The sequence below is a fragment of the Corvus moneduloides genome, chromosome 1 (genome assembly GCF_009650955.1).
Source record: "Corvus moneduloides isolate bCorMon1 chromosome 1, bCorMon1.pri, whole genome shotgun sequence".
Taxonomy (NCBI): domain Eukaryota; kingdom Metazoa; phylum Chordata; class Aves; order Passeriformes; family Corvidae; genus Corvus; species Corvus moneduloides.
Window position 1 is genome coordinate 141,492,009 of NC_045476.1, and position 25,937 is coordinate 141,517,945.

At 41.8% G+C, this 25,937-nt stretch overlaps 1 protein-coding gene across 1 annotated transcript; it reads right to left on the reverse strand.

Annotated features, from left to right (window-relative positions):
• Positions 1–914: 914 nt before the first annotated feature.
• On the reverse strand, positions 915–25,162 carry CDH17 (cadherin 17). The gene is made up of 17 exons (XM_032129383.1): positions 24,804–25,162; positions 22,031–22,129; positions 21,235–21,372; positions 19,460–19,598; positions 18,105–18,263; positions 17,240–17,439; positions 14,752–14,883; positions 13,748–13,898; positions 12,831–13,046; positions 11,466–11,542; positions 10,006–10,197; positions 8,548–8,792; positions 6,690–6,820; positions 5,536–5,772; positions 3,587–3,703; positions 3,364–3,480; positions 915–2,483 (listed from the first exon to the last, which is right to left on the reverse strand). Exons 1-17 carry the CDS (start codon positions 24,846–24,848, stop codon positions 2,377–2,379), a joined length of 2,502 nt encoding a protein of 833 aa, XP_031985274.1. The 5' UTR covers positions 24,849–25,162; the 3' UTR covers positions 915–2,376.
• Positions 25,163–25,937: the final 775 nt, after the last annotated feature.

Sequence of the window (25,937 nt, forward strand, 5' to 3'; positions counted from 1 at the left end):
GGCAGGAGAAGGGTGAAGAAAATGAGAATATTTGTGTCAGGGTTGGAAATTGAGGTTTCTTTCTTTTTTCTTTCTTTTTTTCTTTTTTCTTTCGTCTTTTCTTTTTTCTTTTTTTTTTTTTTTAATTTTGTTTAAGGTTGAACTGTACAAGTAGCACTAAGAAGCAGTGGTTGACCAGGCACAGGTTAGCCAGCAGCTGCATTGCTTGGGTATGCCCTTGCAAGTATGACCAGCCCAAGCCCCTTGTGCACAGGGGACTTTTGGCAAGTGGGCTGGGGAAGGGGGCAGAGGTGGGGTGAGGCAGTCGGGGTGCTGCAGGCCCTGGCTGTGCTCTGATGCAGGCAGAGGCATGGGCTGCCAAGGGGCCATCGCAGCTGCAAGGGTGAATGTGCTCAGCCCCTGGGGATGTCACCCCAGGGCAGATGCCAGAGAAAGAGCACCCCAAGGTGTTTTCCTTCAGACTCTCCAACCCCACGTGAACAACATTTAGTAATTACCTGCAGGAGGGCTGACTTCCAATGCACTGAGACTGAAAGGCTTCAAGACTGAAAGAGTGTTTAAGACCCTGAGGATGGGGAACTTTTTTGCTTGTCTGAGGAGCTCTGCTTTCCACCAGTCTATGAGCAGCTGGGAGAGGGCAATGTTAGTCTGGGGACAGGGACAAAGTCCTGCTGTCAAACCAGCCCTGAATGTAGGTAACTGAGGAAAGAAATTTTTTGACTCTTCTCCTGAAAAGAAATTGTTCAAAATAGGAGATGCACTTGAGTAAACTTAGCAAACAGAAAGATAGGTCAGGGAGACAGAGCAAAGTGGAACTTCTGCACATTTTCCCTGTCTTCAGATAAATCTGTGTTGGTATACACAAGTACAATGACTCCTGAACTTTGGCTCCTTTGTTTATAAAACAATATACTAATCTTAATCCCTGGACACACTGACGTAACTGAATGTCATACTTTCCAAATATAATGGATTGCATTCCCATCATAAAATAAATACATTCCAGCAGTGAGTCCCCCAGCAAATAACAGAGCTCCAACAGCTGGGGAAGCTGGGGCAAGAGGTACAACAATTGGGTTGTGTTGCTGAAGCCCAAAAGCCAAGTTTTTGCTGGCAGCATTCTAGGAAAACCTATTATAAATGAAATGCTACCAAAAAAGTGCTCTTTTCTTTCTAGTTCTGTGCTGCATGCAAAAACCATTAAAAAAATCCTGGGTAAACAAATATATTCTTTTCCATATGACCTTTTCTTGAATGTTTTCAAAAGTATATTGTCTTTTTGGTTTAACACAATATTTGTCAGCTTTTATTTATAGCTTAAAAGAAAAGCCTTCCTCAAGCTGTCACCAAAAAATGCCCTTCTATAGGCATGCTGTCAAGAGAAAGGCTTTCTTTCTCTGAGTGTCACCCTGGGTTCAAATACATTTTACTGTAACTAGGATAGAAGTGGCTCCAGCAATCATTGCATCTTGTATCAGCTGGACACGTATCTCTCTGGCCTAAGAGCCATTTTTAATCTGTATTATGTGAAAGTAAGGGTTAAATACAGTAGATAACCAAGCAGCAATGGTTTGCTCTCATGCACTCTCTCCTTTTTTATTTATTTTATAAAATAAGCAGGCACTAAAACCTTTAAAGAACATTTTTATTCTTATCTAATGTGTAGGGGGCAAGAGCAATATTTGCAGCAGTATGATAAAACAGAATATTACCCAACTCCATATGACTCGGCATGGGGTTTTTAACTTGGAAATTGTAATGAAAGGCCATGGTGCTTCACAAACTGGTTCTACTCTGTGGATATCAAAAACAAAAAAATTGGAAAGTCACACTGCTAGTAGAAATTCAGCATAATGAAAGCAGGCATGACCCAGGGCAGATTACAAATTGCAGTAAGTTTGGGACCTCCTTTGCTGAGAGTCAGAGATTCCTACAATTTAATGGGATATCTTCAAATGTAGCACAGGACTTTATTCCCCAATCTGATATTCAGTGACTTACTGAGTTGGAAAGATACAAATACGTGCAGGTTGACAAAATGTAGTCCTCTGTAAAGTCCATATTTACTTCAGCTGTCAAATGAAGAAGACTGGTCCCATGTATAGATCCCTGAAAGAGCTCAGCATTTGGTGTTGTCATGAGTTAACACTTCGGTCAAAGCTGACACGCTTATTAATGGCTGCTGCTGAAGGTTACATATGTTTCATGCTTTGTGACTAAACAGTATTAGGTACAAAAGTGAGGTCAAACCCCTGGGAGTCAACTTTTGCATGTCTTTATCCTCAGTTTGTGATAGTATACGTTTGGGCTTCGGAAGCTTCGAAGTTCACTCATTCACAACCCAATCGGCAGTTTTGTCTCTTGATGAAACAGTCATTAAGCCAGTCTGTCAAGTTCAGCTTTATCTTTCGCATCTTTGTGATCACCCTTTTCATTTTTCTCTTTGTATTTCATGTGGCAAAAGACAGCCCCTAAAATGACACCTGAAAAACAGAGAGTGTTTGTCTGTAAAGAGAAGAGAAAACTTTCTGAAAAGATGTACCAGCAAGGGCCGTGACACTGCGCTGTAATATCCACAGTGCTTTACCTCTTGAACAGAAGCAAACAGCTTTGAGGAAGAACCATGCAGCCTCGGACCAAGAGCATGGATCCGAAGTGCTGCAGGGCAGGATCAGATGCCTTGGGGCTCAGTGGCCTTCCCCCAAGAAGAACTTTTCCTCTAGGATCTGACCAGATGGCAAAGTGTCTATTTTAGCCCCCCTCCCTTTAAGCAGTGATTTGTCATGTTTGTCTTGAGATGTAGTCCCCCTTTTATATATATATATACATATATATATATACACATACATATATATAATGTATAGCTTGATCTTTTAAAATCATAATGAGCTCGTTACACTGAACATAAATTTATTTCCTCTTTATCAGTGTTAGAATGAATATGAACCATGTAAACCTACAAAGCTGAAATAGGTGAATAAAATGATAACTATAAGCTACAGGTACAGATATTTTAAGTAGGAAGCTCCACTATTTTCACTATAATCTGGATGCCCACTATAATCAGCTCAAATCCCCTGACTGGCAGAGGGCAGTAAGTATCAATGAAGTGACAATATGCTACAAGTACAGCAGTTTCTTCTGTCCTAACTGGTTGTTGTGCCATTGGATGTTTTTCTTATGGCCAAAAACTTAGAAGTTTGCAACCACCATGATACACAATCATGGGATCTTCCCTCTTTCACTCATTCTGCAACACGCATGACAAATCTTCACCCAACAAGTGAACTAGTGTCAGAAATGCAGCAGCACCATCATATCTCAGCAATCTGGCTTCAAATCAACCAAGAAGTAGTGACTTACCAATGATGAGCAGGACCCCAACTAGAATCCCAATTGCCTGCCCAGGGGTTGGCCAGGAGTGCTCACGGTCTACTTCGATAAAACATGAATTTTCACTGGAACACTTGCAGATGCTTACTGCAAAAGGAAATGCCATGAGGTTAGTGAGAAATTTAGTAGTCACATTTGGTTATTTATAAATGTAACTGCTGTCTTGAAATTAATAGTTCTGTGCATAGAATACCTTTAAGATTCACTTTGTTTTCCAAAGGAGGTTTTCCATTGTCGTTAAGTATTATTGGAACATTATACTCCTTCTCTTCAAAGTTAGCATGTTTTGGGGACAGGTAAGCGTGAGTAGCTGTAAGTAGGAAATGGGACATTCATGTCAGCACAAGAAAGAAATTGAGTTCAACATTCAGACCAGCTGCAAATATTCTTTTTTTAAAGGCTGCTTTGCACATGATAGTAATTCATGTTTTCCTCTATGTCTTCCAAGATCTCATTGGTTTGCAGATATTAAGTAAAAAGGGAACATCTAGAAGCCTAGTCTGGCTTTCAGCATAATATGACTATAGAACTTCCTTCCTAATTTCTAGACCAGGCCAAATCTGATCTTGGAAATGTAGTAGGACACACCATCCTTCTAGTGACCTTACACTGTCACATCTGAGACTCTTTAAAAACTGGAAAAGGTAATAATAGCCCTTGGAACCAGATCAAAGGTCTGTTGATGTAAGTATCTTGTCTCCAGAATAAATGGAGATTACGATGAAAAAGCAAGCATGTATTTTATTTTCTCCTAATGCACTCTCACCCTTCAAACATTTTCAGCTCAGGGACTTCTTGAGTAAGATGTAATTTCTTTCTTTGCACTTGTAGAAAATTTCTGCATAGACAACACCCTATTACAGCAAGTTCCCAAGTCAAATATCTCCTCATCCTATCTGCACTGGAAATAACTCCACAAAATTCACTTGAGGGTCCCAGGTTTGTTTATTGGAAGAGAGAGCAAAGGATGAACCTTTGGCCACCCTGACCATAGCATTCATAATTTTATATCTTTCTATTGTATTTTTTCCCTATTGTCTTCCAAGATAAAAGGTAGTAACTTACTTTGCTGCTACATTTTCTTACATCAAGCCACTCTATGACTCTGATTATCCTTGTCACGCTATATAAACTTGTTTCCTGTTATACTGAATTTTTATGGAGATAGAGAGACTGGAGTTCAAAATGTGAACAACTTATGGATTTATACAGGAGCAAAATGATGTCCTCAGATTTCTTCTCTGGTTGTTTCCTGGTAATTATCAATATTTGATCTGCTTTTCTGAACAGTGCTGATAAATTGATCTCACATTTCCCTGGAGCTGCTTACAGGTCTCCTTCATGACTCATAATGGCCAGCTCAGCACCCATGATTTCAAAAGTGAATTTCGGAGTCCAGGATTCACTAGCACCTGCCAATTTTATTGTTCAACCAACTCAGTCTTGGAAGAATGTTCTGAAATTCTTCACACTTGGTTCCTACTCAAATAACTTTGTATAATGAGTAAACTGTGTCTCCTCATTGCGTAGACATCTGTCTTGAGTTATGCAGATCCCAGCAAAAATCTTTTGAAAAAACACAGGTGAACTCCCTTCACTGCAAGAGCTGACCATTTACTCCAAGTCCTGACTTTTAAATTACTATTTATTCTTTCATAACTTTAAATTTGTGGTAGCCCAGCTTTCTCTAGTGGCACAGTTCATCGAACATATTTTATTAATTCAGACAGGCTCTACCAGCCAAGCACATATTCATGTGCTTACTGTCCCCTTCAAAGAGCTCCATTCAGTTTGTGAGGCAGGACTTCCTTTTGCACATGAAATGTCAGAAATGTACATTTTGCAAACTGCTCTATTTCTTTTTCAGCAGTGATTCGTGTTCATTAAGCACACATACATTTCATTCTTGCATGTTGCTTCTCTCAAAAATACTCATGAAATTATAGCCTGCAACATACTATGTTTTATCTCTTGCAAAAAATAATTAATTACTTTGGTGTTCTCAACAACCTATTTTTTTTCTACATGGAACACTGGATTTGCAATAGTAAGAGTGAAAAGTTCTGAATTCTGTAGTTCTTCTTATTTACCAGAGTAGCAAGTGAGTCCCATATCATTGTAAGAATGGCTGTATTAGCTTACCATTAAACGTTGAGATTTCCCAATTATTTCTTGTATTCATCTCATTCGCAAGGGAGAAAGTAAATTTTGAATAAAATAAGTGTTCATCAGCATCAGTAGCTTGAATAAGAGTTCTCTCTCCTCCACTGACCGGGTAGCAGAAGAAAGCAGGATAATCCATAGCTAATTGTGGACGGTTGTCATTCACATCACGTAAGTGTAGAATCAAGAACACTTTGGATTTCTGAGCTACATTATCTGTCAAGTTTAAGAGAATGCAAAGTTACATGCACATCTTGGATTTACGCTCTGGGCTCTTTCATTTGCAGGTGTCATAGAGGTACACCATCAGGTAGGCAGTGAGAGGTGGTGTTCTGTCTCAGGATGTCCTGAGGGATTTGTGGTAGCTGCCACTACTTTTTAACAAGCATGGCTTATTTATCACCAGTTCTTGCTAACTACAGAACACTAGCAAGGGAAAGGAGGCAGGTTGTATGTAGTAATCTGTCACATCCATCATGTCTGGCAACCAGTCACATCCAGTGACCAGCGCTCTTTGGAGCACTCTTAAGCATGAAATGCTTTGAGTTTTCCACCCCTCTTCTACATACAAGAAATGCAGGTCAAAATTGAAAGATCCTAATGGCTGGAACTAGAAGTCCTAATATATTTCAGACTTAATAAAGTATTAGTTTTAATTATAATAAAATGAAATTCTGTAGAAGGTATACAGGAATACAGTATCATACAGTCACCCCAGGACAGAAAGTTACAAACTACTCTCCAGGTATGTTTTCAGGAAGCCTAACCATGCCTAGGAGAAAGACTAAACTCTTCATAGCTGTAGAGAAAAAAGTGGCAGAAAATATTAATACTGAAAACAGTGAAGAAATTCTAATCTTCTCTTTCTGTCATGTGGCTCAAGAAAATATAAGACCACAGCCGACTTCATGAAAGCTATTTTAATCCTTGTTATCTACAGCATCAAGATTTCTTCAAGAAATTTAAAATCTTAAGAAATATATACTTCTAAGGATACATCACAGGATGTATATCCAAGATTACATGTTCCAGTACTTTTAATGAGTTTAGTCATGGTAGGTATAATAATTCCTCATAAAAGAGTAAGGACAGGGGATTCCTCTGTGTGTATATTTAGTTGTTTCATCACTTACTTTGCTCTGATGCAACAACCTCTATTGAGTACACTTCTTCTTGTTCTCGATCCAAAAGGGAAGCAGTGTATACCTGCCCAGTGGCTGAATCAATTCTCAGCCATTTTCTCTTGTCACCTTCCAAGGAGTATCTTTGGAAAGATATAGGGGAAAAAAATCACATATACTATTCCAAATCAGGAAAAGATTCTGACAAAGCAAATACTTCTTTGTTGATTTTATGCAAGCAGCTTGATTACAGTTGTACTCCAAGAGAGGGTTCTTGAAAGACTCGCAGTACTACAGTTCTAGAGACAACCAGAAGAGATTGACAGAGGAAGAGAGGCCAAAATCATCCAGAATAAGCGTGAGAGCAGAACTATGGAAATGCCACCACTACTCCAGCCTGTGTACTTGCAACTCCACTTTCCTTTTAAGTGGGGAACCTGGGATGGCACTGAGCTTTTAGTCTAGAACTGTGATTTGTCCAAACCCCATGTCCATCTCACCCCATCACATTTCCCACATCTTGGTTTTGATTGGGGAACAAGCCAAGGGCTGGGGGACAGAGGGACCAGCCAGGCACCCTATTGTGGATCAAGAAGGCGCCAGGACCCCAAGGTGAGCTATGGTGATTATCTTCTGCCAGTGTGGAGCAGCCTGTAACTACCACTGGGGCAGCCTCGGAACAGAGAGTGCTTTAAGCATCACCACATAACTGCATTTATATCATTGTTTAAAAAAATCACCAAGGTCTCTGGGTATTTACTTATACAAATTTAACCATGAACATATGACCCAGTTAAAGCACAGGCACTTGCTTGAGTAGAAGTGACCCGACCTTCTCATTCAATGTTTTTGTTCTTTCAGTACCCTTTACAGTAGAAAAAGCATGCTTGTACATCTTCTATTTTTTACACTTTTTACTTTATGCCCTTTAACCTATTTTTAGCAGAAATGTGGTTTATGTATATCTGAATTCCTGACATCTGTCTCTGTCATCATCCCCCAGAGCTTCTGGACTATGTGGCTGACTTTCAAACTGGTTTGACAGAAGGCCAAACATGATAAGTTCCCAAAAGTTAGGGACAAGTAGAAAGCCAGATGAGAAATCTCTGGGAATAAGAATCCACAGGAGGCCTAAGAGTCATATTGTGCAATTCCATTAACCACTTCATGTTTTGCTGAATTTTAGTTAAATTTCAAAAACTGTTTGTTTTGAGTTGGTCTGTTCAGCATTCTAGCTGGGAATTGTACAGCAAAAGTCACAAATAGTTCTTCTATCTGACTCTGCTGTGTAAGGTACATTTACACCATGCAACACAGCACAGAGCTTTGCATCCACAATAGAAAGAGGTGTGTCATTTCTGACAGCTAGGAAAGAAAATGAATTAATTTTCAATTGTAGACTTGAGGTTGTGTATTTTGGTGGAGAAAAAGTTGAGGTTGTGTATTTTGGTGGTTTCCTGCATGACATGAAAAGCAGCAACTCTCCTGCTGGTTCAGGGGTACCCAGTATATGCTTCATTTTATTGTTAAAGGCGTTATTGATAGGGAAACCTTGTTATTCTCAGACCAGCTCTACCTTTTTCCTTGTGATATAAATTAGCCTGCTTCCCTTGTGGTTTTCTGTTTCAAGGCTGATGTTTATCACAGCACAGAGAGAAGTCTGGTCAGAAAAGCACTGCCCAGAAGTCTGCTGCAGGTGGGTTGCTGGCCACCACCCCACCACACATCCACCTTCTACTAGGAGATAAGACTTCTGTAGAAAAAGTATTTTCCCACGTGCCAAGTATTGGGCATATTTTCCTTGCACCTCCTTTAGAACAATTTTTGAAACCTTAAATTCAATTAGTTAATGACAGTCACTTTTTTTTACCGTACAGAATCCCCTTCAGGATCATAGGCCTCCACCATCATGACCAGGGTATTGACAGGAATGTCTTCAGACACTTCTGTTCTGTAAATTGGCTTCCGGAAAACAGGTGGCTCATCCACATTTGTTACAAAAACTTTAAATGTGGTAAGAGAGCTTGAGTTGTACTCCACACTTGGCACCAGCGGTTCAGGGTTTGTGGCGTTGATCACCAGGTTGTACACAGGCATTGTTTCAAAATCAAGAGCCTGGATGAATTAGAAAAAAAAGGGGTCTTGAAGCAATGGCCCTGCTGCTGTGGGGAGCTCCAATGAGAAATTAGAAAGTCCCCCTCTTCTCAAGGAGGAGATTGCACCCCAGATACAGGCAAAATAAGTGGGAGTTGTCAGGAGAAAATGACACTCGGAATGGTAAATTTAAGTGAAACCATATGCCTGTTTAGAGGTCTCCTCACTGAATTTTCTAATAATGTTGCCACCTGCCCAACTAAGTTTAATAACAATATCCTGTTTACAGAAATAGTATTTATAGCTCTGTATGAGAAGGCCTCAAATGACCTCCGGGTGCCAAAAGTCATGCAAGGGTTGTTACACCACAGAGTTTCTCACAATTGCCTCCTTGGGAAAAAATGAGGCTGAGGCTGATCCTGAAGATGGTCGACCACACACTGCCTCTGCCTGTGCTTGAGCACACGAGCTGGATGCACATTATATGGCACCCCTTGAAAATGAGTGATGGGTTTTCTGGACCCATAGTCCAAGCATCTTCGAGAAGGCTAATTTCAAAGGGAGAGCAATATTGCTATTGAAATTCATGGATGCAGCAGAAAGTGTTCCTTATATGCCTGTCTCCAGCATTCAGCATATGGGCTGTACCACCTGCTGCAGCACACGCTGTCCTTGGCTTTGTCACAGTAATGTTTCCCTCAGCAGGAACAAACTGCATCTCCATGCTGACATTGAGTCATGCCGGCTGCACTTGTACTTCATTTTGCACAGGCCACTAATGGCCAGAGCGACTGCAGGGAGGAGAATCTGCCCTGTCACAGCCCACCACTACCACCACAGCCCCTGGAAGCGTTAGCTGGCTTTCTCTTGTCCAGAAATGGTGCTGCAAAAGCACTCAGTATCATTCTTTTTGTCTCTATGGTGCATAAAGACCTACTTCATTGGCCAGAACCTGCTCTGCTGGAGAAGCAGCCAGCAGCAGAGCCAGTGGAGGGAGCTGGTGGTGGTGGCGGATGGTGAAGGCACAGCAAAGGCAGGAGGATTGGTGTGTGTGAGCACTGCACAGGCACAGAGCCTGAGTCCAGCAGTGGAGCCTCCTGCAGTCTGCACCATGCTTAGGGTGTTCCCACCCCACCACCAGCCAATATTCCTCCCCACAAATCATTACCAGGGCAGATACTGTGTATGACAAATAAGTGACACTAAAGGAGAAGAATATAATCCATCTATTCACCTTGTTAATCTTGACGAAGCCTCGGTTTGTTTCAGAATCTGTCTCTATGATGAACGTGTTGTTTGGATCTCCTTCCTTCACTTGGTAAATGATGAGGGAGCTCCCTGTGGCAGGCTCATCTCCATCAGTAGCTTGAATTTCTAATATCACAGTTCCTATTGGGATATTTTCTGCCACAGTCACATTGTTATACTGAAGAGAGAGAGAGGTCATTGAAACATGACATACCCAGCACCATTTGTGGATAAAAACTTCAGCACAACCACAAGCTTGCGACCCACATACATGGATATATTTTAATCCCCAGCAGCTACATGAGGGAGGGAAGCTTTTTAGCCACACATTTATCATAGGTGATGGGATCAGTGCCACTAGTACAGCACCAGTCCCAAATCTTTACATCCTCTGTCAAAACCAGCCCATGATCATGCAGCAGGGATAGCACAGCTCCTCTGCACCCCATGAGCACCCTGGCCACTCACTGTTAAATATTTGATTACTTCATGCACCACGGGCTGTTGCCACATTGGCATCCCAGCTCTGCTAACTCTTTGATGTGTGCCCTCGCCCAGAAGCGTCACCTTGAGACCAAGTCCTGGACCAAGACCTTGAGGTGAGATGGTGCAAAACCTGCTATGCAGGCACCTTGTCTGCATGTGACTGTGCTGCCATTGCCACCAACAGAGAGCTGGGCAATGCAGTCTGCAAAGCCCAAAAACCAGCACAGCTTCCCCAAAAGGACACCTATTCCTGGTGGGCCAGGCAGTTCTCCTGAGCCCACCACCTACACGGCCTGCAGGAATGGTGGGAGCTGGGAGACTTCTGTGTAGGTACTTCAGCCACTCCAGTGTCTGTCAGGAGGCTTGGGCCATCTGGCAGAAGTCACGAAATGTCTGCAAGTCTCTGCCAGATGCCAGCACCTCCATCAGAGGAAAAGGCAAGTGCCTGACACCAATTCTGAAACCAGGTATGTTTTTGGGCATGGATCACAGGGCCACTGTTTCTGGTCAAACCATGTAGGGATTTTGATTCCCATTCACCTTCTGGCTGTTTTGGATACACTAGTGCTGTGTTTGTAAAGGTGCTCGGGAGATGCCAGCTTTTTTCCATTTAGCTGTTTGATTAATTTTAAAGCCTTTTCTTCCCCCTTTCCCTTTAGAACTTGCATTTCTGGAATAAACTGCTTTAATAGAATAAGTTCTTTCTGTACACATAGTTTTCCATTGAGAAAATTACCTTAGATTTCATAATTAGTCTTAGTCTGTCTCCTTGCTCACTGCCTAGATAGAGCTTATATGCAGACTTGCAGCAATATTCTGCCTTTATTTTCACTGGTAGTTACTCTGTTATATGTTCTGTAAACAACTAGTTTCCCATTGACATTCTATAGACATTGAAGGCATGCTCAAACACTTGTCAAAAGTTATTGGAACACCCAAAACGGTGTCAAAAATACTCACATCTGAGTTTTCAAAGATGGGAATTTGATCATTGATGTCGATGACATGTACTTCCACGTCACAGATTGTTTGGAATCCTGCATGGAAAGAGACAAACAATGTCACACCAGCCATTCTACTGAAAATAACTTTCCTCCAGATGGGTTCACTGTGAGCAAAAAGCAGCACTGCCAGATTGTCCAATCTAAGAACTGAGAGAAGAACTTACCTCAGATATCTCTTAGTCAGTGACAACCTCACTCTCTATCTCACCATCGATCTTCCCAATTTCTTCAGCACTGCCCCATCCTGTTTCATTTCCCTCACTTTTTAAAACCATATCCATTTACCAGGATGATGATATCTGGGAATTGTGTTAGCCATCTCAGTATCACTTTTCCATGTCAAAAAGTAAGCCCTGGGTTGTGATGCTACCTTGTCTTCTTGGCAGGTCATCAAGCAGCACCATCAGTTTTGCTAAAGGCAGACTTAAACTTCAGATCCATGTAAATCTAATCACTACCTGAGCAGGGGCACCCTTAGCAATGGCAGGTTGTGATTTTAAAAGCATAATATATATAATATATCTGGTCATGTGCAATCCATATATAGATGGGTTTTAGTGCTTTATGAACATACTTCATGAGCTGAAATTTATGGAAAATTCTAAACAACATTGTTTGGGTGGAATTCAAATAAGCATCCAAAACAAACCACCAGCTTCTCCTTCTGCAAGGTTTTCCATCATCTGCCTAAATGATGCCATTTCTTTTACAGACATGTCACACTACTTTTTTACATGCCTGTTCCTTCATGCACAAGTTTTGCCTGACTCTTGGGTCTCCAGCACAAAGCTTTGAGCTTTGGTATGGAGTTCGATTTCCTTTCCATTCAGTGAATCACAAAGAACTCCTGGGAATTTACATAAGGGACAAGATTATTTTTGAAGTTTAATTTCAGCCTAATTTTCTCTTAATGTTTTAAAATATTATCTGGACTGTCTGAGCAGCTGTGTTTAATTTCTTGATTTTTGTTTTTTTTCAGTGAAGTCCCTTTGAAAGACCTGGGGGAAAACCACAGTCATGATCTCTTCATTTTTTCCTCCCTGTGGAAGGAAATCTCTTACTGAAGTACTTGTTAACAAGCTTCCCAGTCTAGCCACACTCTGTCCTAGAGCTGGTTGTCTTCCATGCTTGCATTATGAATCATGATTAATCTCCCTGTATCTCAAGAGCAGGGCAAGTACCATGCCAGAGCAAGACAGCTCTCAGTGCTACTGTCTGTTCAGCAAATCCTCCTTGTCTCCCCACATCCCTTGGACACTGAACACAAGTGATGCCAGTGTGAACAGAGTTATTCCAATGTATAACAGCAGGCTTTACATACCTGGATCTGACACCAGGACCTTCAAGGAATACTTGGCTGAATCACGCTTGCTTAAGGAACGGCCAGTTAAGTGCAAATTCCCAGTGTCTTGCTGAATATAGAAGAGATTCTTTTCAGGAAATTCAGGTTCCTGACTTTGGATTTTGAACTGCAGACGAGAGTTAAGGGTGTCCTCCTCATCCATGTCCGTAGCAAACACGGTGCCAATATGACTTCCTGTAGCAGAGTAGAGATCAGAGTCAGAGAGAATGCAGTGGTCCTGTTTCTCCACAGAAGTACACAGTGACAACTGTGACACCAGTGCAAAGAGTAGAGCATCAATAAAAATGAAGCTGCATGGAAAACACTGAAAAGGACACAATCATTTCACTTCTGGGAGTTTTTCCTTTAGCATCCCAACGTGCTGGTTTTGGGATCAGGGCAGTTCAAAAGACTGTAACAGCAAACTCGTCAGTCCTGAAACCAAATGACTGATGTCAAGGCTTAGGACAGATTGTGGTAATGGTCCATTGAAATCAAAGGCATTATGCTGGAGGAGCAGCTGGCTGAGGAAAAATGGACTCATACCACTTTAAGAACAGTATTTTTTTTCTATTAGTAATAAAAGGGATGTTTTTCTTTACACAGTCTAAGCAGTTATCCAAAACTGTGGTTGTGGGAAAATGCAGTTTTATGTTTTAAATGAAACAGCATTTTTAAAGTAGGTGTTTAGAGTCTGTCCTTCTCAGGTTATTGAAATCCTTTCCACATGAATTACTGAAGGAAAAACAGGGGGGTTATTTGCACAGAAGAACATTTCTCTAGGGCAGCCACATTTTACTCTTTGGGATCAGAATGTCTAGCTTTATTCACACACAGCTGGAAACAACAACAGGACTGTAATGAGGTGTTTAAATTAACAGAAGCTCTTTTCTTACCTCCAATTTCATTTTCTTGAACTTCAATTACGGTGAGGGCCTGCTGGCACACAGGGGGATTGTCATTGATGTCTTCCACAATAACTTGAATTTGCAAAGGCTTATCCACCAGTTCTCCCTTGCTATCTTTTGAGACCACGAAGAACGTATACTGCAACAAGAATATAACTATTAGATGGTTTGAACGTCCACTGTGACAGTATTTTGCATTTAAGTATGTAACTATGGGAATATGAAATATCCTCTCATGAGTTTGTTCAGTATTTTCACTCTGTTTAAATCAGAACTCTTCCATCACCCCTTACTTTCTGAGGCCTGAATTCTCAAAAGATTTTAAAATTCCTTAATACTTCACTCCACGGTGTCCTTACTCTTGCAAAAATTTAGGACAACCAGGAATATCTCATATTTGCAATTTTGCAAATTCATCTGTCACATACGGAGAGAGAATTTATCCAGCATATCTGGTCTCTGACCTATGCTCTGCTCAAATTTCCTCCAAAAACAGAAGGGAACAGAAGATTTTCTGTCTAAAAGACTCCTAGATGGGTAACTTCAAGGTGACTTTACAGCTGCAAATCCAAGTTAAATTCTGCTTCTGGTGTGTAAAGATACCTGAGGTCCCCGAGGTCTGAAGTAAATCTGAAACATCCAGATCTCCTGCACTCCACAAATCCCACCACCTACCTCTTACTCGTGCACCTACAACCCTGCCATAGCTGGTCCATGTTGTACACTGTACGTATGCTGTGGGCAGTGTTTGCTACTGCCAGACCCACTGTAGGGTCAGAACCTGAAGGCAGTTTACAGTGTAGTAGTTGGATGAACTTTCACATCTATCACATCATTTCCAACCAAAAGTGACAAGAAACAAAGCTTTTATGTATTCTCCCCTTCCCCATCCCCCTTCTTTTCTATTGAGCTTTCTCATATTTACTCCCACACCAATAATTAGCTTTCTGCTACGATGTCTGCCAACAGTGAAGTTTTATGTGTTTACTTACAGTATCCTTTTCTTCCCTGTCCAGTGGTTCAGTCACATAAATATCCCCATTCTTACTGATGGAAAATGGGAGCCTCGGCAGCTTTTCTTTTTCAAAAATGCCATAGATTACGTCTGGTTCATTTGACTGCACCTAAAAAAAACCCAAAAAATCAGTCAGCAAAGGAAGTCAGAAGTGTAGACTGAGATTTAACAGGGATCATTTCTGGACCACAAACAGAAACAATCGCATTCCTGTTAGCTTCATAAACCAGAAAATTAACAGTTTGGCAGGCTCTTGGGATGAACTGCAGAAAATCAGACTGATAATCTGCCCCTGCTCTCTGAATTGTGTGGTGAAGCCACTTTACCACAGTTTCTCCATCTGTCCAGATGGGCTACAACACATATCTTTTTATAAAAGGGTTTTGGGATACGGAGATAAATAGTGATTATAGGAAAAAAAGCATTATTTGCATTTGAATATCTTGATACTAATTATTTCCATCTCCTTACACTGTCTGTTCCTGCCTCTTGTTTTGTTTTATGTAATTCAGAGAAGTGGAAAACCAAAACAACACTAAATTGGGAGGAGCTGTCAACTCCCTCCAGGACAGAGAGGCCCTGCAGAAAGACCTTGATAAACTATAGAGATGGGCAATCACCAGCTGTATGAAGTTTAACAAAGGCAGGTGCCGGATTCTGCACCTGGGATGGGGCAACCCTGGATGTACAGACAGACTGGGGAACAAGAGGCTGGAGAGCAGTGCCACAGAAAGGGACCTTGGGGTCCTGGTTGGTGGCAAGTTGAATGTGAGTCAGGAGTGCCCTGGCAGCCAGGAGGCTGTCAGACCTGTCCTGGGGTGCATCAGGCACAGCATCGCCAGCTGGGCAAGGGAGGGGATTGTCCCGCTCTGCTCTGCACTGGGGCGGCCTCACCTTGAGTCTCGTGTGAAGTTTTGGGCACAACAATATAAAAAAGACATTAAGGTATTAGAGAGTGTCCAAAGGAGGGCCACAAGGATGGTGAAGGGTTTGGAGAGGAAGCCTTAGCAAGGAGCAGCTGAGGAACTTGATTTGTTCAGCCTGGAGGAGACTGAGGGGAGACCTCAACATCCTCACCAGGGGAGGCAGAGGGGAGGGCACTGATCTCTCCACTTTAATGACCAGTGACAGGGCTTGAGGAAGCTCAGTTGGGGGAGGTCTATGTTAGATACCAAGAAAAGGTTTTTCACCCAGAGGGTCACTGGGCACTGGAACAGACTCCCCAGGGAAGTGGTCACAGTACCAAGCCTTCACAAGTTCGAGAAGCATTTGGACAATGCTCTCAGGCACATGGTGTGACTCTTGGGGTGTCCTGGACAGGGCCAGGAGTTGGATTCAGTGATCCTGATGGGTCCCTTCCAATACAGCATATTCTATGGTTCTGTGATTCTGTGAAAACAAATACCTGCCACCTATCTGTACATAGGTATATGCACACTCTTTACATTCACCAAAGCTTGTGATGCAGGATCTCTTCTGGGGTGCTGCACATTTAAAATGAAATGAAGTACACAGACTGTCAGATTAATGAAGGAGTCAGTATTAATGTTTATATTCTATATAGCAGCAACTGCATTTCATTTTCCCCTAGGCAGAATCAACATGCCATTGACTACCACACTAAATTTATATACAAGTCACTCCAAAATGGGTGCACCCTTCCACATTAGTCTTCCTTCCACCTGTTTTTGCTCTGGACTTCCTTGGGCTGTCACTGAGGCCAGTGGGAATAGCACCAAGCCAGTTACTCTTGTGAACAGGATCCATGGAATCCTGCCATGTTCAAGGGTGACAGCATTGGGGGTGCCATTGCCAAGGCGTTTTTCAAAGCCAAGTATTTCTGAAAGGCTGTTGGACTGTTAGTTAATATGTACTCATGTATTGACTGCTATTGGTCTACAGTTATCAGCAAAATATTTTGTGCTTGAACTGTAAAAAGAGGAATACTGTGGGAATGCAGGATGTGAAGGAGGGTGTTTCAGTCTTTTCTAGGTACTTTTGATGTAGAAATTGTGCTGCATGATACAAAACTGGTCACAGCAGGTGTCCCTGAGTGTGGGGGACTGCCTACAGCAGGGCTGTTGTGGAGCTGGTCCCCTGCCCCACTCTTCTGCAGGTGGAAGAAGTAACCTCAAAATAAGTTCCAACAAACTCGTGGTTTGCTCAAAGCCTGGAGGACCTGGGACTGGATTATGCTCCCAAACAAGATCAGTCACTCTAGTGTTCATATTGACTGTATCTCAGTCACCTTCAAACTATTAACTTTCATACTAACAAAAAGTCAACGAGACCTCCACTAACAATCATTTCCACAGGATGCCATGTTAAAAAAAATAACTGTGAGGTGTCAAAGTCCTTCTGAAGAACCTGGTGTTGAATGCAGTGAGGACACCTTCACAGTTAGTGGGGAGGAAACAATTGTGTGTCACAAGAAGTTGTTCAGGGAGTGTGGTCAAGGAACCTACCTTGCTGATGTTGACAGGGTGGGCCTGGGTTGAGTTTTCTTTGATGTGGATGGTGGGGGGAGCTTTCCACAGGCTCTCCCTCACAGTGATGATCACATCAACACTGCTGGTGAAAGCATTTGTTGTCGTCCCTGCCATGTCCTTCACAGAGACAACAAGCGTGAAGGTGTCCTGCTTTTGAGGATCCAAGTAATAAGAGCCTAGAGACAGAGCAAAGAGTCAAGAGAAATGACACAGAGGCTGTGGGGGTTGTTCATCTGCCCGTTGCCTCCAACATGCACTGTGGTTCTTTAACTGCTTCAGACTGACTCCTTAGATGGTCCTTTGTAACAAATCTCAGCAAACCACTTCCTCTGGCTCCTCTGAACAATGCTGCATAGCATCATGTGGATGTAATCATATGGGGCCTCTGTGCTGTGGTCTCATTTTGTGCAGACGCATCACTGAACAGCCCTCACCCCACTTAGGCACTTGTTCAGCCCAACAGAGTAGATGGGTGTTTCTAAATCACTGCAATTTAGTTGGGATCACATGGCCAGCTGAGTTTTCTCTGCATTTTTCATGTTACTGCTTTTGGGTTTCTAGATTTCAAGGCAGAGAATTAATTCCAAGATATCTCACAGTGAAGGCCAGAGGATCTGTCTCTCTTCTCAGTGTACTTTTAAATCTCAATCTCCATTTCTGCTAGCTTCCCTTGAGTTTCGTGAGACAAAAAACAAGTTCGCCAAAACCAGGGCTTTAGTGGAGAGTGTCCCACTGACCACATTTATTCAGAATGTAGCATCAGACCTGTGTTGTTTTTTTGTTGCTATGCACACCCCAGAACTCATGCTTGCTCTTTGCAAGCAAGAATCTTTTTACATACCTGTCCTGCTTGGTGAGATTGCTCCAGTTACATTATCAATCTGGAATAGCATTTCTTCATAAGGGTTGGGAAAATGATGGAGAATGCTGTATGACAGATGTGCATGGGGAGTTGTAGGATCATCGCGGTCAGTGGCATGGACATACATGAAGGGCTTGCCTGTTTGGGTTGGAGAAGTAACAGTGGTAAAAGAGGAGACTGAACCCCAACAGATAATCCATTCAAGCAGACCTCTCAAGCCAGGAAGGCAACTTACGGGGAGCTACCATTGTTCCGTAATGCATCTCTCACGGGAAGCCATATGTAGAGGTTACACTGCTGTATGCCATCCCACAATCAACCCTCCACCAGCTCTGATTAGTAGGATCACAATAGGTGTGAAGACCAGTTGATGAAGAAGGTGACAGAGTTAAATCAGCATAGAGCTATCTATCACACAAGAGTGCCTGAACCCAGAATTAAGATCACTGGTGTCTCTCTTTAAGGCCACTTTGTAGTTCTTACACAAATCACTTTAATCCAAAGCACCTTGATAAAAGTGGCATACAGCCTGAAACACAGATACAATTAAAGAACAATCATACAGTGAAAAAAAAAGTGGAAATACGCAGTAATGTAACTCAACTTTTACCTTTTGAGCACCAGTGCAACATTCAAAATCTTTTTGACTTGGATGCAGTTAAGAATACAGTAAGGTGTTTCAGAATGATTTTCTGACCCCATGGAGGTTTATGTGCACATTCTTTAGCAAAAGTTTCTTCTTGAGTCCATAGTTACAGCGATAACAGCTGTATGAGTCCTTAGTTTAATTTCCAAGACATCTCAAACTGCTCTTTGATACTTGCATAATTCCTGGACTGGATCACTGCAATCCATAATCTAAGACTTCTAACTGCTAAGGTTCAGCTCATGTTCTAAGAAGCATCAGTCATGGTGAGCACATACCCCATATCTACCCTGGCACTTTATTTCACAGATATGTAAAGATTCACATAGTCTTAGCATTCCCTTTCTGTATAGTGTTTGGTAGCCTTTAAATTTTAAACCCCTTCTAGCATAAGGGAGTTGTTTTCAGTGCAATGGAGAGAGCAGCAATATTTACCTGTTAAGTGATACTTGCAAAAAGTACTAAAATATATTTCTGATTGCACTCATCCATTTACACCACATAGTGGTCACCTCTTTGCCCTTTCATTATATTATAGAGGCTTTCATCCTGATTTTGTACAGTCCTATGGGAAGGAAAATGGATCATTTTCCATCTTATATAGCACCCACTTTACCTTCCTGCTTAATTTACCTACCTTCCTATTACCTATAATATTATTTTAATATTTATTTATGCTGATAATTACCTGGACGGGAGTTCTGCCTCACTACTCCAAAGTACTTTGTCTGGTTAAATTCTGGTGGGTTGTCATTGATATCGTCCACATATATCGTAACAGCATTTGGACCTTTAACTACGGTTCCACTTTCATCCAGACTTTCCACCTGATTTGAAAAAAAAGGAACAGCAAAGAAATATTTTCATGCAGATAAGTTAAAAGGCATAAATTAATATCAGGATGTCAAATGCCAGGTCATTCTCACTGTGATTGAAATCTGGTGAGAGCCATCACTGGGTAGTTCCACATACAAGGACAAATTTGCCACTGTAGCTCCCTGACAAAATTTTGCCACAGTATATAATGCCAACAAAAAAAAAAAAAATAACCCACTCCTGCTTCTGATGACCCCTTTCAGAGGACAATTTCCCACTTCCAGTTTCAGCAGACTACTTGTATTTTTGCACAGCTTAGAATTCATGTTTTTCTTTAAACAGAAATATATACTTTCTAACAAACAAGGAGAAAACCCAACATGATATAGCATTTATAACTAATTGCTATTATATATCAGGTAAATAGCTTGCTATAAGGGTTAGTAAAGAAAAATCAATTCTTATTTCTAATTACTTTTTTCCAAACAATTCAACTCATTTTGCAGCCTTCTTTAAAGCACCATCTGTCACACTTCATTTTGTTTGCACATAATAGATAAAATAATGATTATTTATGCATAACCAAGTATAATTTTTTTGTTTTGTCATCACTTCTTGTTTATAAATGATCCACATGCTTAGAGTTATTAACTTCTGGGTCTAGAAAATTGTCCTCTCTAATTCCAATCCAAGGGTGCTTTAGAGCTGAGACCATGAAACCATGAAACCTGACGTGTTAGACTTTTAGAAAGACAGCTAAGTCTAGCTACAAGAATCATCATGTACTTTGTCTGTTCAGATATTGATCCTCTCATGATCATCTACTTCTCAGCTGCTAGTGCCTCAGAAAAAGACAATATCATTTTGGACATAGTTTAAGAGCACAAGGCTATACTGAGACCCAAAGACTGTCTATCCACTGCCCCATTCTCAGTAGTGTTTACACCAGTGAGATCCTCATGAAAAGGGTGTAATAGCGCACAAAGTTCTTTTGTCCCTTAGAGTCTAACATCTGCCAAACATCTTTCTGCTGTTATCTGACAGAGGTTAGATCTGTGCCTCTCTGCCTAAATGTCTTTTACTCACACTGTTTCACAGAGTTACAGAATATTCTGAGTTGGAAGTGACCCACAAGGATCATCAAGTCCAACCCTGAAATGAATGGCCCATACAGGGATCAAACCATTATTAGCACAATGCTCTAACCAACTGAACTAATCTCAGTTTGTCACCAGATATATTACAAGCTTTCTATATGATTACATCAGTTTATTTTTCCACTCCAGACATGGAATTCACCTTATCAGTCTTCAGGAATAACAAGAGAAACTCATTCATAAGGCTAGATTTTACTTCAGTCAAGTATTTCCATCATATTAGGAGAGGTAAAGGGTTGGTGCAGGCATCACATTTTTTGTTTTCTCAACATCGCCTTCCTCTGCAAAGGAGCGTTTTCCTGTTCAGTCTTTCAGAACTACAAAACCGTGTGTCTTCCAGCAAATCTTGATATTAAAAATGAAAAAGCTGCCTGTAAACTTAGGCAAAACAAAGAATTCGGAATTTCAACAGGTTTCTATTAATATCAGGTTTACCAAAAGAGTGTGAATGTGAATACTTCTCCCTTCCTATTTTTCATTGAGTTTTTACCTGCAGCTTGTGCACTTGTTTGGTCTCCCAGTCCAGAGACCCATTGATATACAGGATGCCTGACTTCGGCTCGATGTCAATAATTCCAGCTTTTTCACCAGATATTCTGAAACTCACAGCAGGTGGCTCAAGTGTGAACTACAATGGCAAAAAAAACCAGAGGGAAAAATCATCTCTTTTTTTCTGCATTTTCACCATAATAAAAATAATTTCATGCCTTTGTGACTTTTAAAATCTATTGCAAACAGTGTGTTTGGCTGGGAGAATGATATTCCAGAGTCTGCTCAAACAAATCTGCTCTTGTCTGATCCTCAACAGAGGAGTTTTCACATTATTTCCTGAATGCTGCAAGAAATCCCAACTGCAGCTTGTTTCCAAAGAAAACGTCTGCTTAGGACAGGGCTTTGTCTGAGCACAGGAATGGAAAAAAATGACACACATCCTCCATTTGCCTGGGAGCTGGATCTGTCCTTCTGTGGTTATGGCTTTGGGAGGAAAACCTCAGAGTCAAAGGAAAATGATGACACAAGTTACATGGAAAGAAATTCTCTAGGAATGCCGATTTTATTAATCCCTGTCTTAGAATATTCTCTTAAAAATGTGTTTGGGGGGGGTTGTCTCCTGCTCTTTGCATGTAGACTCTTGAATTCCCAGAGAGAGGAATTAAAAGTTAATTTCAGATCCTCTCAGGGGACTGTTCTTCCCACCAGCACAGAGGACTACGCTCTGTATGTGGTCTCTGTGTGCAGGCTATGGGGTTTTTGACCGGGGTGGATAACACGAGACACTTGATCACCTGGTGAAGGATGCGTGGACCCCCTCCTTCTTGAACAGAGAAGTCCGTGTCCTTCAGAGGCCCACTTACAAGCAGGCCCTCCAGATTAAGCCACATAGCCTGTGTGAGAGAGAGAGAGGGATGAAGGAAAGCAGATGAGGGATGTCTGCTATCACCACACACAAACAGCAGCTCTCCATCACTGAGCCTCCTGCAAGTTATTTTGCTATAGAAGAATGGTAGAGACTCCTACAGGTTTGCACTGAACATCTCCAGCTTCTTTAGTGTACGTAATTTTTAAAAGAAGTTTGATTTATTAATTAATTTGAGAACAAAGACTTGTGCCCTGACCTTTTCTGACCACTATATAATTAAATGAGATTGGATCTGCCTTCAAGAGCAAACAGAAGAATAAAATATATGAATGTAGACTAAGAGCAAAAAGGGAATTTATAAAATTATTGCTGGATCACCTCTGTGTCCCCAGCAGGACCATCCACATCCCATCCAGAAGCCACAAAGTCCTGTGACAACAAGTGTATCTGGAAACCGAACATCACATCTGGGGATGGGGAGGAGCTGTGGCTCACCTTTTGTAATTTCCCCAGTAAATTCAAATCTTTTTTTTGTATGGGAATGAGGTGGCCCTCCCTGGTTCCCCTATGCCACCCCCCTATGCCACAGCCATCTGGGCAAGCCACTTGAGCCCTGTGCCTTCACATCAATTGCAAGTGAATGCAAACCACAAAGAGAACAAACATGTCCTTCTGATCTTTGGCTTTTACCTGATGGCAAAAATGTCATACAAATCTGTCTCAGCCTCTGTTCTCTTCCTAATGGCTAGCACTGTCTTAACATAATGGTTTTTTCTGCCAAATTTTTATGAGTTTTATTATCACACACTCCCCAATGCCCATAGACCTCCACACTCCTGCCCTAATATTTCAGGGCTGTTCTTGCTTCCAAACAAAAAAGCAAAGCAAAAATCAGCCTCTCAGGGGAGCATTTGCACACAAGAAAATTCACACTGTGGTTCAGATAATTGACCTGTTTCTTCAAAGGCCAGACCAAGCTCCCCCAAATTCCCTCTCTCAACCTCCTATCTTGACAACACTGAGGAGCTGCCTGTCAGAACTAGGGCTCCATTATTTGTCTGCACAGGTAAAATTTCTTTTCTCCCACAGTAAAAATTAATTTATTTTGCTTTACAAATTTAGAGTATCATTGCCACCCTGTCCATCACCCCACAGAGTTGAGTGTGTGCTCTCTGCTGCGTGACTTTTCCTCTGGATCTGATCCTGTTGCTGCTGGGACAGCCATTCAATCTCTCGCAGAAAAGCACAGTCTGCATATTACCAAGGGAAAGCTTAATTCTGGCTATGACAAAAACACAGCTAAGTTCAGCACAATTTACCCTAAAGCACTGCTCTGTGTGTGTGTGTCACAAGTGGTGTTTCAATAATTCCATATTCCTCCTAATAATAGCCAGAGATACTGCCTCCCTCGCCTACAAGGCTTTGTGACTCCTTTTGAAAATGGGAAAAGCAGAGAGCTGGGGAAGGAGAGGGAGGGGTGCTAGTGAACACTAGTGTCAGCAGAAGAATATCAAGAAATGCCATCTGATAGTTATGCATCCAGGAAAATTCACTTTGCAGCTACCTTTTAATATTTTGCCAAATGCTGACTGCTGGCCTCTGCCAGGACCCTGAATCTGACCTGCTATGGCTGTTCCCATGTCACACAGGTTGGCACAGCCTGGCTCCTGGAGGCTTCTCCCAGGGCCATTTTGTGGACAGATTTTTCTTTATCATGTTCCCTGCCATGGAGGAGCAAAGGCTGATGCTATAAAACCCAGCAAGTTCAAAGTACAGCCTATGAAACAAGTCAACGATATCACTTCTGTTGATTAAAATTACTTTATGTGGACCATAATTATCTCCAAATATATTTCTACAGCATGAATCACTACTCAGGAATTGAAGGGGGAAGAGGTTCTACCTCTTGGCCCATATCCATTGGCATCCCTTCTGAAGACGGCTATAATTCTTGCAGAGTGGCTTCATGGGGGGCCAGCACTGCCACAAGCAGCCGCTTGTGATATGGGAAGTGAAAAGGAGGTGCTCACTCACCCCTCAAGGTCTCCATATTCTGAGACATTTTTTACTGAACTTGAATTTGACTCATTTTTTCAATCTTTTCTGTTAATTTCAATTGTGAAGTAGAAGTCACCACTGCTATAGCCTTTACAAACATCAGTAAATCTATTGAATTTAATACATATGGTCCATAAAGAGTATAATTAATATATTTCAGTTCCAGAAAATCCTTTGAAAAGGGATTCACATAGACCAAATAATGAGGATACATATTTAACGGGAAGTTTATAAACTATGAGCTGTTACGTGTCTTAGAATACATTTAATATGTCAGCACATGTATGGATTATAATGCAGAACACATGATACTCATGTCTTCACAATTTGGTGATTTGTGGCAGTATTTTTAAATCTTTAATATTGGAAACAGGGATATCTAAAGAGGAAGCAGAAGCAGACACAATAAGGAAAATGGTGACTTCTAAGACTTTTGAAGTTTTTTTCCCTAATGACTGAGATGTCTTCTTAGCTTCCTGTGGGTCACACACATGTTGCAGGGACACACTCCCACACTCAGAGTTACAGCTGCTCTGCTGGCACCACTGCCAGCCTGACCTGCAGGCTGGCACACCCCACAGAGCTCAGAGGCTCGCAGGCAACCTTTGCCGTTTGCTCACAGATAAACAAAGGAAACTCACCGAGTGAATGAGAAGCAGAAATTGAAGTCCACACAGCTTAAGCATACTGGAATATGCTTTGCTTCAGCTCCTGCAAAGAGATGACAGTCACTTTAACCCCATAGAGTTGGCCCAGTCGATTTGCAAACTAAGGCAACAGCTGAGTTTTCCTGAAGCTGCAGGGAGAGAGCTGAGGAGTGAGCCCCGAAGGAGCAGGTGCAGCTCTGCCCGTCAGAGGCGAGACCACTGGTGCCCCTGGAAGGCTGTGACCATCAGGTCTGCGCCTAACAGTGCAAGAGATGCAACATGAGAGCCCCAAAGAGTTGTCAAAGATTGAACAAAAACTCAAGCCGTGCAACCACACTGTTACAATGATTCTGTCACGCAAACGCATTTTCATTTCTGCTGTACTGAAAGCAATGAGGCGTTCACAGGAAATGCTATAACCACTGGACAAAAGTCTTGCAGAGACTATCCTGAGGTCTCTGTCTTCTGGTTCCAAAAATCTGTTTCCTGCAGATTGCAGAGGCAAAGGAAGTCTAAGGTGTCTGCACCCCCTAAAACAACATGGCTACTGGAAACAAAATTTCCAAGTCCAAGGAGCACTCTCTCCCTCAAATTTCAAAGAAATGTTGAGCACACACTTCTGCAATTTGTGTTAACATCCTCCTGAAAACTAGATGGCTTTCTCAAAATTAAATCCTATTTCCTCACTGCTTCTAGATTTTAACAAAGAGCATGAGGCCAGTTCTGGAAAGAGGTGAAGCTGGCGTATTGTGCTACTATCTTCAGTGGTGCTTCATGTTATATGGCTCAAACCTACAGGTATCCTTCCACAGCTCTGTCCCATGGAGGCCCCCAAGGGGAAGAACACAGTGTGGAGGCACAGCTCTCTCTAGATGCCTTCCTGCTTGTGCTTCCCATCACACCATTTTCCACCCTCCTTTTCTTTCCTCGATAGCTAAACGAAAAGGGAACCTGTAAATACAGAAATTGCTACCCACACTGCTGTTCTCTCCAGCACACATTCATTCTAGGACATGCCACAGGACTTTATCATCCAAATCCCGTTCTGAGCTGGGTCATATTGTGTGTGCAATTACACCCTTTGAAAGTACTGGGCTCTTTCCTTGGGCTGGAGCTGTCTGTGTGAGT

Coding starts and splice junctions, on each gene's coding strand:
- CDH17 (XM_032129383.1), bottom strand. CDS start 24,848: ATGCTTAAGCTGTGTGGACTTCAATTTCTGCTTCTCATTCACTCG. Junction 6,821..8,547: donor CCTGAAGGGGATTCTGTACG/GTAAAAAAAAGT, acceptor ATCTTTCCAAAG/ATACTCCTTGGAAGGTGACA. Junction 3,704..5,535: donor GGAAATCTCAACGTTTAATG/GTAAGCTAATAC, acceptor TCCTACTTACAG/CTACTCACGCTTACCTGTCC.